Below are 14460 nucleotides of genomic sequence, written 5' to 3' on the forward strand. Positions count from 1 at the left end.
GGGGCATGTGTGTGGTGTGCTGTGTGTATGGTGTACATGTGTGGTGTGTGTGTGGTGTGTGGTGTGGTGTGTGTGAGTGTGTGTGTGGGGTTTTAAGCTGTGTTAAGCTTAAGGGTTCAAGGGCAGGAAGAATGGCGTGTTTGAATGAATAAGGCAAGGCAAATGTGGAACGAGGGAATCTCAGATGTGCGCAGTGAGCGATTGTAAAATCCACCCTGGCGTTTAGACTGGCAAGGAGGGAGGAGAGGTCGGGAAGTGGCAGGAGGGATGGTGAAAAGATAGTAGGACCCGTGGATTATTGGCATCAGTGGGGCTGAGAGATGGCTGGAGTTGCTGTCCTAGGAAGGGGAAGCTGGAAAGACAGGCCATGGTGGTCAGAAAGTTTGTGACTTGTAATGACAAAGTCATGGGAGTGAGTGGTGAGGCAGGATGTGGGTCAGGGTCACGGGAGTGGAAATGTTTAAGGAACTGAGGGGGCCAGGGTGTAGGAGAGGTCATCTACACGTGTACTGAAATCACCACAAATTAAGACAGGAGCCCTGTGAGCAAGACAGATGAGCCAAGAGCTAAAATAACCAAGAAATGAGGTGCTAAGGGAGGCCAAGGTGGGGCTGAGGTGGGAGAATCTCTTGAGCCTGGGAAGGACGGGGCTGCGTTGAGCTGTGATCACGCTACTGCACTCTAGCCTCCACGACACAGCAAGACCCTGTCTAAAAACAAAATTAAAACAAAGAAATAAGGTGGACTGACCCAGGTGTTGGTAGGCAACAAAAACAATGGCAGTGGGGGAGATTCAAGCTGATGACTTGAGGTTCACACTGGCTAATGATAGCTGAAGTGGGAAGGGGGAAGAATATTAAATATGCTTTCCCTTGCAGAAAACAATACGTCATCCCACAGCTTTAGGGTTACCTTACACAGATTAATGTTTTGTCTCTTGCTTTCTTAGCTTGCTGAGGCTTTTTAATGATATTGATCAGGCTCTGACTGCTCTTGGCAACTCTAATGGAGTCCTAGCAGTCGTCTATCACAAGAACTTCGTTAACTAAAGAATGAAGCGTTCCCTTCATTCTTAGCCTACTCAGATGTGAGTCATGTTATTATCTAATTTTCAAGTCAGATTACATCTGTAATTCTTATGAAGGTAGCTAGCTCCATCATTTGATTAGATTTTATATTCCTTAGGTTCTTGACATATGTAAATGTCTTTTTAGTTTAACATTAACTACTCTCGAACTTGTATATTTCACATTTTTTGAAGTTGTATAAAATGTCTGATTGAATGCTGGGAATTTCTCAGCTTTCCCTGACTATCTGGTTATAGCTTCCATAATTGTTGAACTGTCATGAAGCAGGCACCTTTGTTGGTGGTTGATATTTGTTTTCAGCATTCCTTGTTAGCTAGAATATCTAGAGACCGTGATACGGTTTGTGTCCCTCCACAAATCTCACCTTGAATTGTAATAATCCCTATGTGTCAAGGGAGGGGCCAGGTGGAGATGATTGAATTATGGGGGCAGATTCTCCCATGTTGTTCTCCTGGTAGTGAATAAGTCTCATGAGATCTGAGGGTTTTATATATGTGAGTTTCCCCACACAAGCTCTCTTGCCTGCCACCATGTAAGATGTGCCTTTCCTCCTCATTCACCTTCTGCCATGATCGTGAGGGATCTTCAGCCATGTGGAACTGTGTCAATTAAATGTCTTTACTTTATAAATTACCCAATCTCAGGTATGTCTTTATTAGTACTGTGAGAACAGACTAATACCATCCATTCCTGTGTCTTGTCTCCTTGGAGATTAACTTGCCTACTGATCCCTATTTTACTTGTAACAGAGACCTTAAACTAACTTTTAAGGGCATTTAAACCAAAATGAGTAATCTGACTGGGATTGTGTTGAGAATTTTCACTGACACAAACTCATTTTTGTTGCCCCAAAAAAGCACTTCCAAATGTTATATTATTTTTATTTTTTGGGACGGAGTTTCACTCTGTCACTCAGGCTGGAGTGCAGTGGCACAATCTAGGCTTACTGCAGCCTCTGCCTCCCAGGCTCAAGCGATTCTCCTGCTTCAGCCTCCCAAGTAACTGGGATTACAAGCGAGTGCCACCATGCCTGACAATTTTTTGTATTTTTAGAAGAGACAGGGTTTCATCATGTTGGCTAGGCTGGTCTCGAACTCCTGGCTTCAAGTGATCCACCCGCCTCAGCCACCCAAAGTGCTAGGATGACAGCTGTGAGCCACTGTGCCCAGCCTATTTTTTTAATGAACCTACTATGCCTTTATTTTCATTCTTTATTTTTATTACATGTTTTTCTCTCTTCCATGGTGCAAATTCCTTTCCTGTCTGTGATGACTTGGTGCTTTAGTGTTTATATTTTTATTAAAAACTATTTTTAAAATAGTTTTTAAAAATATAAATGGAGATGGGGTCCCACTATGTTCCGCAGACTGGCCTCAAGAGATGCTCCTGTCCCAGGTCCTAATCTTGCTGGGATTATGGGTGTGGGCCACCGTGCCCTAGGTCTTGATCTTGCTGGGATTATGGGTGTGGGGCCACCTGCCCCAGCTCCTGATCTTGCTGGGATTATAGGTGGGGCCACCGTGCCCCAGCTCCTGATCTTGCTGGGATTATGGGTGTGGGGCCACCTGCCCCAGCTCCTGATCTTGCTGGGATTATGGGTGGGGCCACCATGCCCCAGCTCCTGATCTTGCTGGGATTATGGGTGTGGGGCCACCGTGCCCCAGCTCCTGATCTTGCTGGGATTATGGGTGTGGGCCACCATGCCCCAGCTCCTGATCTTGCTGGGATTATGGGTGGGGCCACCGTGCCCCAGCTCCTGATCTTGCTGGGATTATGGGTGTGGGCCACCATGCCCCAGCTCCTGATCTTGCTGGGATTATGGGTGTGGGCCACCGTGCCTGGCTGCTTCAGTGTTTTGTTGGTCTCATGAATCTGACTGATTCTTGACAAGGAAAAAAATCACCATCCCCTTTGATATCATGTATCCTAGTATCTCTACTTACAAAGGGAAACATTATTATCACCATTATTTTACTTTTACTTTACTTTAGTTAATTAATTAATTTTTTTTAAGGCAGACTCTTGCTCTGTTGACCAGGCTGGAGTGCAGTGGCGCAATCTCTGCTCACTGCAACCTCCACTTCCCAGCTTCAAGAGATTCTGGTGCCTCAGCCTCCTGAGTAGTTGGGGTTACAGGTGCACAACACCATGCTCTCGCTAATTTTTGTATTTTTAGTAGAGATGGGGTTTTGCCATGTTGGCCAGGCTGGCCTTGAACTCCTGGCCTCAAGTGATCCACCTGCCTTGGTCTTCCAAAGTGCTGGAATTACAAGTGTGAGCCACTGTGCCTAGCCTACCATTATTTTTAAATTTAAATTTGCTTTAGAGGGAAGTCTTCCGGGCAAACATAGTCACAGCTCCTCATAAACGATTCTGTGGGGAAGTCCTCTAACTGTTAAGAGATAAATTCATCTCTTTTTATTTTTTAATTTGAAAAAAATATTTATTACACAGAATATGTTAATTGAATTCAGTTCAATTAGCTTTTTCCCTCTGGCTGTTCTTTCGTAGACAGTTTCTAATCTGTCCCCGTATTACAGTTGTGGGGAAGAGGAGCAGATGTGGTTCTTGGACGTAGCCCTCAAACAGAATCAGATCGAGCCTACACATACAGAGAATATCTGAGAGCTTTGTGCGTTGCCATATTCATCAGTAATTTCCTCTGCAAAAGGCAGTCATGTCTAGCTGAAAAACCTAAGCAGTTCTCTTCAGACTCAAATGATATGGGACGTATGTAATCATTAGTAACAGAGTCACTTAGAGACAGAGACGCTGGGTAATAACTGGGCTCACTCACTGGATAAATAACTTATTCGTGCATATCTGCCTTGAAGAGTAATTAAAAATTGTGTTTCCGAAAAATGACAAATTATTATACTCGAGAAAGTTCCACATACAGTGTTAAGTTGTTTATTCAGCTGGGTGCCATGGCTCACTCCTGTAATCCAGGCACTTTGAGGGGCTGAGGTGAGCCCAAAAGTTTGAAACCAGCCTGGGCAACATAGGGAGATACCTACTCTCTAAAAGTTCCAGAATTCATTTGATTTACTTACGATTTCTTACCACACAAGGGAGACGGACCACAGCCCCTCTTTTGGGAATCTGGCCCTGAGCTTTGCTACCAGGAGGTCACCAGAGCTCCTGCCGATGTTCGTTTCGAGTGGAATTTTGCTCCTATTGAAGGTTCTCATCTCTGCACTCCTCATATTTATATTTTTATACTAATCGCTATCACTTTGCAGTTCATCATCTATATGCTCCTCAGCGGGGTTTGCTTCTCTTTTTTTTTTTTTTTTTTTTTTTGAGACGGAGTTTCGCTCTTGTTACCCAGGCTGGAGTGCAATGGCGCGATCTCGGCTCACCGCAACCTCCGCCTCCTGGGTTCAGGCAATTCTCCTGCCTCAGCCTCCCGAGTAGCGGGGATTACAGGCACACGCCACCATGCCCAGCTAATTTTTTGTAATTTTAGTAGAGACGGGGTTTCACCATGTTGACCAGGATGGTCTCGATCTGTTGACCTCGTGATCCACCCTCCTCGGCCTCCCAAAGTGCTGGGATTACAGGTTTGCTTCTTTTTAAGTTCTGGCTTTGTTCATCCACTGAGGTTGTTGGCTTGGGGTGTGCAGAGGCCTGGTGTGGACATCAGTGTCACCACGACACCCAGCTCAGCACAGGGTGCTTACTGCGGGTTCAGTGAGAAATCCACGAGGACCTGTGGTCCCCAGGCCCTCGAAAGCCATGGAGAAGTTTGGGATGTTTCAAGGGGTAATTGAAAGCTCCTTCTCCCTTTTAGTCATGACATCTGCTCTGAAACGGTTCCCAGGTTATGTCTCTTGGTGGGACCAGGCCCCGGACACAGCTCTGATTGAATGACTCTTAAGCTCTCCTTTACTCCTGATAAGGCCTCCCACACCCATTTCCTCCCGAGAGAGAATGGGAACCGGCTCCCCAGGACCCTCCCTCCTCCCCTTCCCTGTCCCAAGCTCAGAGTCTGAAGGCAGTGGGGCTGAAGGAAGAGGAACTGAGAGAAGCCAGGAGTTCAAAAAGCCATTGGTTTAATGGGGTGAGGAGGTAGGAAGGATTCAGTGGCAGGAAGGTGAGTGCTGCGGCTCCTCTTTCTGCCTTGGCAGGGGTTGGCATCTAGGAGAGGAGCCCTGAACGCTCTCAGGCATGGGGTCAACAGGGAGAGGACTGGAGAGCAGGAATGCACGAACTTTGCCTCTTGCTGTGGGGAGGGAGGAAGGAGACGCCGCATACAGGGAGGAACATTAGCCGCCTCGTGTCTGGGAAGGTTGGACAATACTGCACTTCTGTGGGTACAGACGGAGGAGGAGGGAGACGGGTCAGAGGCCAGAAGAGATCAGAGGGGCTTGGCAGTGCAGCAGCCATTAAAACTGATGGATCCCACAAAACACAAACCAGCAGACAGCACCCTTGCCCTCCCCTCGCCCTCCCCTTGCCCTCCCCTCGCCCTCTCCTCGCCCTCTGTCCTTGAGGGCTGCCCTCCCGTCTGGCTTCTGCCTCTACTTCTTCCTCCCAATCTGTGCCATCAGATGGGCATTAGCAGCGGCCTGGGCACGCAGGTTCTTGGCTTTGGCGATGTTGAAGAGGTGGTTCATGATGTTGGTGGGGACGTCGAGGGACAGGGTGAACTTGGTACGCTGGGGACTCTTGGCTGTGTCCTGGTGTGCCTTTCCCCTGGGCTGTGCCTGGGACACATATTTGTACCGAGTGCCCCCAGCTCCACCCCTGGCCCCGGAGACGAGGAAAGTCCTTTTCCCTTTGCCCTCCTCCTGCTCTCCTGAAGAGGTGTCTTGGCTGGGCAGATGATGGAAGCTCCTTTTGCTCAGCAGGGATTCGTCCTGCCCCTGACTCTTCTCGGCCTCAGACAGGGCGGTATTGAGGCAGCTGAATATGGGCTTGGCCTTGTAGAACTTGTGGGGGAGGCCTGTCCTGGGGCCCCCCAGGAGCAGCAGCAGGACCAGCAGGAAGTGGATGGGCATCGGCATCTCTCCCTGCAGCAGAAAAGAGGGACGTGGGCAGGGGCATGGGAGGGGCTTGTCACTCAGGAGGACCCGGATTCAAATCTAATAGGGTGTGGTTACTGTTCCCCCACCAGGGTTCTCCAAGCAGGACCCCCAGACCCGTAGTAGCAGCCTCATCTGGAACTTTGTTAGAAATGCAAGTGATTCTCAGGTCTTTTTCCAGAATGAGTAAATCAAAAGCTCTGGGGCCCAGCTGCCTGTGTTGTAACAATCCTGCAGATGATCTCAATGATCACTACAGTGTGAGAACTATTTATTACCTTATTAGTATTTACGGTTTTATTTAATTCAGCTCTGCAGGCAGCCACTGCCCTGTAAAGTGAATAAATAACATAGTAAGTAAGCGTTTAGCAGCCGACTGTGGCTGATTTTAACGGCAGGTGAATTTTTTGTTCCTTTGTCATTGGCAAGGCTGACTGAATTAATTAATCATCCCTGTTACTTAAAGACCGTGGCTGGGCGTCTAGTCAGTGTTTTGAAGACAGATCTTTAAGGCTGGTTTCTCGCTAGGCTGTCCTAGTTTCGTGAGAACGATCAGATTTGTTATTAATAACTAGTCTGGTTTTACTACAGAATTTATGAATTTATGAAGCGAAAGTCAACTTGGTCTTTATGTCAGACCAAGTATCATCCGGGGAGCACCTCTGTCCTCTAACCGCGGGACCTCAATGCCAACATTATCTGTGGTCTCTAAGATGTGTGGGATCCTGTTCTCAGTCAGACTGAGTCCGAGTGGTTGTCCAGGCCAAGAAGGAGACACTGAGAACTCTGAAAGGGTCACAGTCTACACGGACCAATGGAATCCATTCTATTATTTAAAAAAGAAAAAGAAAGGAAAAACTGGCCAGTCACGGTGGCTCACAGCTATAATCCTAGCACTTTGGGAGGCCAAGGTGGGAGGATCGTTTGAACCCAGGAGTTCAAGAGCAGTCTGGGCAACATAGTATGACCTCATCTCTACACACACACACACACACACACACACAATTAGCTGGGCGTGGTGGTGTGCACCTGTCTTCCCAGCTACTCGGGAGGCTGAGGCAGGAGGATTGCTTGAGCTCCAGAGGTCGAGGCTACAGTGAGCTGTGACTGTGCCACTGCATTCCATCCTGGGTAACAGAGCAAAACCCAGTCTCAAAAAAAAAGGCAAGAAAAACCCCTAAGTGTTAGCATCGGGAATGTTGTGGCAATAAAAACATCTCACTCAGTGGCCCTCATGTAACGTGGACTGTTCGGGCGTGGAGCATCAGACACCCTTGTTGGCCCACCAATCACCAGTGTTAACGCATCTAACTGCCGCCTCCATCAGGGGAGAGGAGCTTGTGCTGAGCCACCCGCACCCTCCCAGCGGTGGCAGCAGGCAGCTTCTGCTGCTACCCTCCCACCGGTGGCACCGGGCTCCTTCACGGTAGCAGCAGGCAGCTGTGCTGGAGGCCGTCAGAGTTCGGGTGGCCTGTGATCACTATTCCTAAGGATTGTGAGATGGGCCGGGTTGACTTCCTGTGCTGTGCGCCCAAACCCACCCTGCAGCCAGCCCTTTTGCCTGGCTGTGGCACACATTCACTCCAGCCCTGTAATAGGGACATCACATTTATTTATTCATTGTTGTCCTTCATCATGCCTGAGGGCGAAACAGTGAGGTGCACATGCCCGGAGTTTTATCTAAACTCCTACAGAAAGCAGGGCTGTCGTCTGCGGCCCCGCTCACACCCCGACATGCCTGTTCTCTCACTGCAGTGTGAAGATGAACCATCCCCCAGGCTACCCTGTGAGATACAAGCAGTGAAAGGCTCTGCTCTTTGCCTTTGGGGGCTTTACCCGAACTTGAAGATTACCTTATTACCTAAGACACCCTTGAGTTTCACAAAAGCAAGCAAGAAGCGTGGTTCTCTACAAACTTGGGAGAATTCTTTTCTTATGTTAGTTTTTAAAAATAAATAGGAACAATGGGGCAAGTAAATCACCTGGGGATTCACCTGGGCTTTCAGCAGTGCGAGGCTGGCATTGGGTCATTGCGTTCTTTGTGGCGACGGTACAGAGCAGCGCCAAGCAGGGCTGGCGGTCGGGGCTCCTGCTCCAGCCTCCCTCTGCAACTTCTTGTCAGTGTGGCCTTGACCAGGCCATTTCCCGTACGTGAGTGCAGTGGACCCAACCCAAGCCCATCCAGACAGCCTTAGGCTGTGAGTGATGGATGGGCTTGGGTTGGACCAGTGCTGACCCTTAAAAAAGAAGCCTGGGGCCAGGTGCCATGGCTCACGAGGTAATCCCAGCACTTTGGGAAGCCGAGGTGGATGGATCATGAGGTCAGGAGTTCAAGACCAGCCTGGCCAGCATGGCCAAACCCCATCTCTGCTAAAAGTAAAAAAATTAGCCGGGTGTGGTGGTGTGCGTTTGTGGTCCCAGCTACTCATGGGCTGAGGCAGGAGAATCTCTTGAACCTGGGAGGGGGAGCTTGCAGTGAGCTGAGATTGTGCCACTGCACTCCATCCTGGGTGAAGTGAGACTCTGTCTCAAAAAAAAAAAAAAAAAGTAGCCTGGGTTTCTTTCTAAAGAGGATCCTGTAAATACCTGTCATTTCACTTACGCTGAAAACAGACACACGTAACAGACAAAAACATAGACAAGCACATAGACATACTCACATACTCATCAACATGTACACATATACACATACATATGCATGCACACACAGATACACACATACACACCTCACACATGCATACACTTAGGCACACACCTCACACATACATACTATACCCACATACATATGTGATTCTCATCCCACATACATATAGACACATGCACACAACTATACATGCACACATATTCACACACATACATACACATGCACACACATATACACCTCACACACACGCATGCAAACACGTACATATGCACATGCATATACACCTTACGCACATACACATACACATATACTCACATGCATGAACAGTTACCCAGCAAATCTTCTGTCAAAGCCTGTTGCTTCCTGTGGCTCTCCACGTTGAAGCTGCTGCCTTTCTCGCCTTTAATTTTTTTTCTAAGAAATCGGGTTTTGTTTTGTTTGTTCGATTTATTTTGCATTACAAAACTTTGGAGCTTATTTTATGTAATAATATTTTTCATAATTTATGAAAAAACACAGGATCCTTGCTTTAAATAGTGCAAACCTCTGAACCAGCCAGGTCTGGGCGCGTAGGCTGGTGCAGCGAGCACCATGCAGGCTTTGGAGTTACACAGCCACGGGCTCGAATTCCTTCTTTGTCTTTATTTGCTGAGGGTTTGGGCAGGTGACCTCCGTGAATTTCAACTTCCTTCTCTCATAAATGGGATAACAATAACCACCTCATAAAGGTTAAGTGAAGGACTCGATGAAAAACGCGGATGTGTGTGTGAAGGCTCCTGGTCTAAGCAGATGCTTAATCAAGGCGGACCCATCCCTGAATAATCTCCAGGTCTTCTCAGGAGAAGATCTGGTCTGCATCCAACCTTCTCAGAAGTGCATTTTACACACACAGATCTGCATACACAGTACACATGTGTACAGCGAGATCAGGTAGGCTGAGCAAGGATTTGACCCTGCAATCCCACGTCCTTGCTGTACCGTACCTCTGGCTTGTAGCTTCTGGCTGTGCGATACCCTCTTCACCCTGACCTAGGCAGACTCCTTTTGCCCTTAGTCTAAGTGGTTCTCAGCTTTCAAGTGCTTTGGACTCGTGGAGGTGCGGTTCAGACACAGCCTGTGAAGCCCCATCCCAAGAGCTTCTGAGTCACTGTGTCTGGGATGCTCCTGAGAAGCTGCATTTCTAGCAGCCCAGTAGCGCTGATGCTGAGGTCTGAGGACCACACTGAGAACCACTGCTCTATGTGCTCTGACCCGTCTCTGGGCTCCTTGGAACTGTACACTGGAGTTACAGGGGTGCAGTAACCGTATCTGGAAAATGGGCTTTTCTTTCCTTAAATATTGCATCCAATAACCAGACCGTCAGCTTTCTCGTTTACAGAGGACCAACTGAGCTGTATTTCATAGAGTATGAAGCATGATTTTAGCTGCCTTATACCTTCTTCAAGGCATCTTAAAGCTTGGAAATGATTTTGAATGGCTTGCTAACCATGAAAGGGTTAAAAAAAACAAAAACCAATTTGGAAAAATACTGGTGGGAAAGTGGTGGAGAATCTTTGTCTCTCTGTCCCTTTACTCGTCCATCCCCTCATCCCTTTCCCCACCAGACTCAGTCCGGTCCCTCCCACTCACTAGCTTGTGGCTAACCGTCCCAGGCCTCAGTGTTTCCCTCCTGGAGAGCAGGGGATCGAGTTTGAGAATCTTTGTTCTGATTTCTTGCTTTTTCTACTTCTGAAAGCCAGTGGTCCCTCTCTGAAAAGGACTGGGGTAATGAAATGATTTCTCGATTTTCACCAAATGAAAGGTGGCTGGACTCTGGGTGGGTGGAAACTAAAAGAGAGGGTGCTGTCTGGGCGAGGTGGCTCATACCTGTAATCCCAGCACTTTGGGAGGCCGAGGTGGTTGGATCACCTGAGGTCAGAAGTTCGAGACCAGCCTGGCCAACTTGGCGAAACCCCATCTCTACTAAAAATACAAAAATTTGCCAGGTGTGGTGGCACACGCCTGTAATCCCAGCTACCCAGGAGGCTGAGAATTGCTTGAACCCAGGACATGGAGGTTGCAGTGAGCCAAGATTGTGCTACTGCACTCTAGCCCGGCGACAGAGTGAGACTCAGTCTCAAAAAAAAAAGATGGTGCTGAGGTGCAGCCCTGGAGCTACACTCAGGCCTCCCCTGTGGGTTCCACACGGCTGTCTCCCTACCACCCCACTGCCCCATTTGTCTGTTTTACCTCCTCAAACCCTGCACCCCAGCCCAGGGAACCCCTCCCTGCTCCTCTCTATTTCCTTCCCAGGGCTGCATTCTGCATTTACCCTCAAACACCTGGAACTTTGCACAATAACTGCAAATATTACTGAGAACTCAGAATACTTTCTGACTCCAAGCCCATTGTGGGGCTCTGCCCTCACTGGCTGCCCCTTGAGTGTGAATCAGCACCTGAGTTTACCTGTTTATTCCCACTCCTTAAAGACACTTTGGGTGTTACATTTCTTTGGTATCTCCATTTTGCTAAATATGCCAAGTCTTTCACTATGCAGAGATATTCCCTCTGGGTCATTTGGCTCTCAGCAGAGTGACTCAGGATGCTTGGGAAAGCCTGACATGGCCAACAGTGCCTTATACTAAATCATATTCTCAATCATTATTTGTTGAATGAACTGAAATTCAATTAGTATTCAGGTACGTAAGACAATTTATTTTCCAAAGCAAAGCAACCTCTTTTAAATTCTTTTCTGGATGTATATTTTCTCTGCAAAATATATGGCATACATTTTTTTGTTTCATTTTTTATTATGAAGTTATACATGTATACCTAGAAAGATGACGGGTTCTGAACATGAAACAGCCTTGTCTCAGTAACTCTCTAAGTTTTCCTGAGAAAAAATCCAGATTTTCCCTTGCAGTGGGCTAGCCTCTGGATGTGCCCCCTGCTTCTCATCACAGTTACAAAAGCAAGGCATTGAGGGGAGGAAGTGAGATACCTTTAGCTCTATATTTACTTTTTTTTTTTTTTAAACATTTTTGAGGTCAATTTGTAGATATCGTGCCTTTAAAAAATGCATTGCCTTCTTACTTTTCAAATCCCAAGCCCACCATCAGAGAAGAATACTGTTTTCACGGACAGAGTGCTGAAGGCATAGAAAAGATCTGTGAAAGTGTCAGGGAGCGGGTGTCCTGTGTGGCGTTCTGTTCTCAGTGCATCCCAGGGCAGCAGAGCTCCTCTGTCTGCAAAGCCTCAGCTCCAGCCTGCACAGGGTTGGTGGGGGTGGGTATTGGAAGGTGTCCCCTTACCATCAGCAATGATGCAAACTTACATAGTGAAGGAACCTCCCAGAACTGTGAATTGGACATGATGAGGATGTCCGATGCTGGGCACCGGTTCCAGGTCATTTAAAATATAAGGGTTCTTTGCAACCCTGCGTATTTTCACCATCAAAGTGCACAAGTGGTCAGGGGCTAGAAGGTAGATTCAGATTTCTTTCTGGGACTTTTCTTTTTAGGATCTGTTTAGATTTGTTTAGGGTTCATAGGATAAAAGAAAAGGAACTCTCCCCAAAGAAAAGACACCCTTTCCTTCTCACATAAAGTCTAATTTTGCAAGTTTCTCCTTTTATATTCCTTGCACTCTTCCACTATACCCTTGGTGAAACACCGCCAAAGTTTAAGATTTCTCTGCAGCCTGCCATGAAAAGTTTTTTCACATTTGAAGGGCAAAGCTCTACACCTGCATTTTTCCCTGGGTGCCTGAAACTCAGCCATTCCTTTGGGCTACGATGACAGTAGCACTCGTCTAGGGTGCTGCAAAGAGACAGAGTTACTTTGGGAGCTGTGGCACGGAAACGTGAGAGACCTGGGTCAGCCTCCAATTCCCAGCATCTGGCAGGGAGAGGACAGAGCGTGAAGCAGCAAAGGCTGGAGGCAAGAAGCACTGGCCACACAGCTCGGCCAAGTGCAGAGCTATTCCCGTAGGCTCAGTTTGTCTGCAAACACTCATAAGAAGTTAAACTAAAAACTAGACCACTTAAATGACTTAAAACAATGTTTAAATCTTACATTTGTTATTTTTTTTTTTTTTGGTAGGTGGCTATGCTTGGGAAGGAAATTGCAAACAGGGTTTTTCAGAAAATGTGAGCATCAGATATCCATCTCCCCTTCACAGGTAGCAGTTAGCCATTGTAGATATCTGCACACAGCCGCCCAGTGTTCCCAGTGTGGCAAAGGACTCTGGGCTTTGGTGGCTGAGGACCTGGCTGGGAAAACTCTCTCGCCTCTGACTTTTCTGCGTGAATCACTGAACCTGCATTTCATTTGCTACATCCTAAGAAGCAGCTGTTACCTGCCTCACAGGTGTGCCCAAGAGTGAAGGGAGATGGCACAGCGAAGGTCTCTGGCACAGGTAAGCAGTAAGTGTAGGTGTCCTTGCCGCTCTGCAGACAGCGTGGAGTCCTGTCCTGTGACTTCCATTTGCCCCGGCATCCCTACCCCATCCCCAGTTTGCAAACTGTCTCCAGGGACTGACTTTCCTGGGGACAACTGAACTCTTCAGAGAAAATAGATTTGTGTGAACACATTCTGCCTCTGATCTAACACCTTTGGAAAGCAGGTCTCTCTCTACCAACAAGGGAATGTGATTTTGCCTCACTCCCCTGCGAAACTCACCCTGTCCCTTTGGGGCTGATTTCTGCTGATGGGGTGGGGGACATTCAGCATCGCTCCCTTGGGCTTCCAGCAGGAGCTCTTAGCCGCTCCAATCTCTCACACCTGTCCAGTGCCTGGCACATCCTGCTTAAATTAGGGCAAGTACATTTACCCTTCCTAAGTCAGTCCCGACCACAGGCTTACCTGAGAGTGGACTTCACTCCGAAGCAGAAGGCTCAGGGCAGCCGGCGCAGCTTCAGGGCCAGGAGGGAGGCCCCAGGCACATCCCCCTGAACTTCGGGCTGCTCCAAGGTCTGGGCTCCTGCTCCTCTGGTATTGTTCCTAAGTGGGCTGTGATAGCCCCTCTCTATGGAAACTGGTCCCCTCCCCTGTGTATATATAAAAGTGACAGATCACAGGGTGGATCGTAATTCCAGACGTAGCGTCTATGCTGGGATGAGATTTCTTTTAAAATACAACCAGAACCAGCCGTCCACGTCATGCAGATGACAGGTGCTCCAGCCTCGACCCCTCCCACCTCTGCTCCCCACCCCGTCCTCCTGGCTCACCCCGCTCCTCTTGCTTCCTAGCAACTTGCTTCATTGATAAAAAGCAAAGAACAAAATAGAACAACAACGACAAAAAAGAAATAAAAACCCACAACGAAACAGAACAAAAATTCTGGTAAAGTGGGGAGCAGTGTCTTTGAAGAATTTTATTGCTAATCTTAGTTCAAACTAATCTCAGTTTCCCCCACATTCCCCTTGACCTACTCCTTTCGGAAATCTCGAGCCCAGACCTGCTTTGAAAGCAGAGAAGGGGTTTGAAGTCCACTGTGGCCGTGTTTTGTGGGTTCTGACCGTGCAGCGTCAGCTAGCCACACACGCAGTCCCTGTGCTTGTTACGCGCTCTGTGCCTGCTTCCCACATAAAGTCTAATTTTGCAAGTTTCTCCTTTTACATTCCTCACACTCTTCTTCTCAGTGAAACAACCCAAAAGTTTACGCTTTGTCTTCAGCCTGCCACAAAAATAGCTGAGCACAGTGTAGTTATTAATCTGTCTGA

The 14460-nt window shown here is 47.8% G+C and overlaps 1 protein-coding gene across 2 annotated transcripts; it reads right to left on the minus strand.

Moving 5' to 3' along the window:
• Positions 1-5126: 5126 nt before the first annotated feature.
• On the minus strand, positions 5127-13840 carry UCN3 (urocortin 3). Of its 2 annotated transcripts, XM_017968987.5 has the most exons (3): positions 13601-13840; positions 6394-6445; positions 5127-6103 (listed from the first exon to the last, which is right to left on the minus strand). In XM_017968987.5, the coding sequence occupies exon 3, from the start codon at positions 6095-6097 to the stop codon at positions 5612-5614; it is 486 nt and encodes a 161-aa protein (XP_017824476.1). In that variant the 5' UTR covers positions 6098-6103; positions 6394-6445; positions 13601-13840; the 3' UTR covers positions 5127-5611. The 2 variants fall into 2 exon arrangements, with proteins under 2 accessions (XP_017824476.1, XP_017824475.1); XM_017968986.5 differs by lacking the exon at positions 6394-6445.
• Between the last annotated feature and the right edge of the window lie 620 nt (positions 13841-14460).

Source organism: Callithrix jacchus, chromosome 7, assembly GCF_049354715.1.
Source record: "Callithrix jacchus isolate 240 chromosome 7, calJac240_pri, whole genome shotgun sequence".
Classification (NCBI taxonomy): Eukaryota; Metazoa; Chordata; class Mammalia; order Primates; family Cebidae; genus Callithrix; species Callithrix jacchus.

Coding starts and splice junctions, on each gene's coding strand:
- UCN3 (XM_017968986.5), bottom strand. CDS start 6,097: ATGCCGATGCCCATCCACTTCCTGCTGGTCCTGCTGCTGCTCCTGGGG.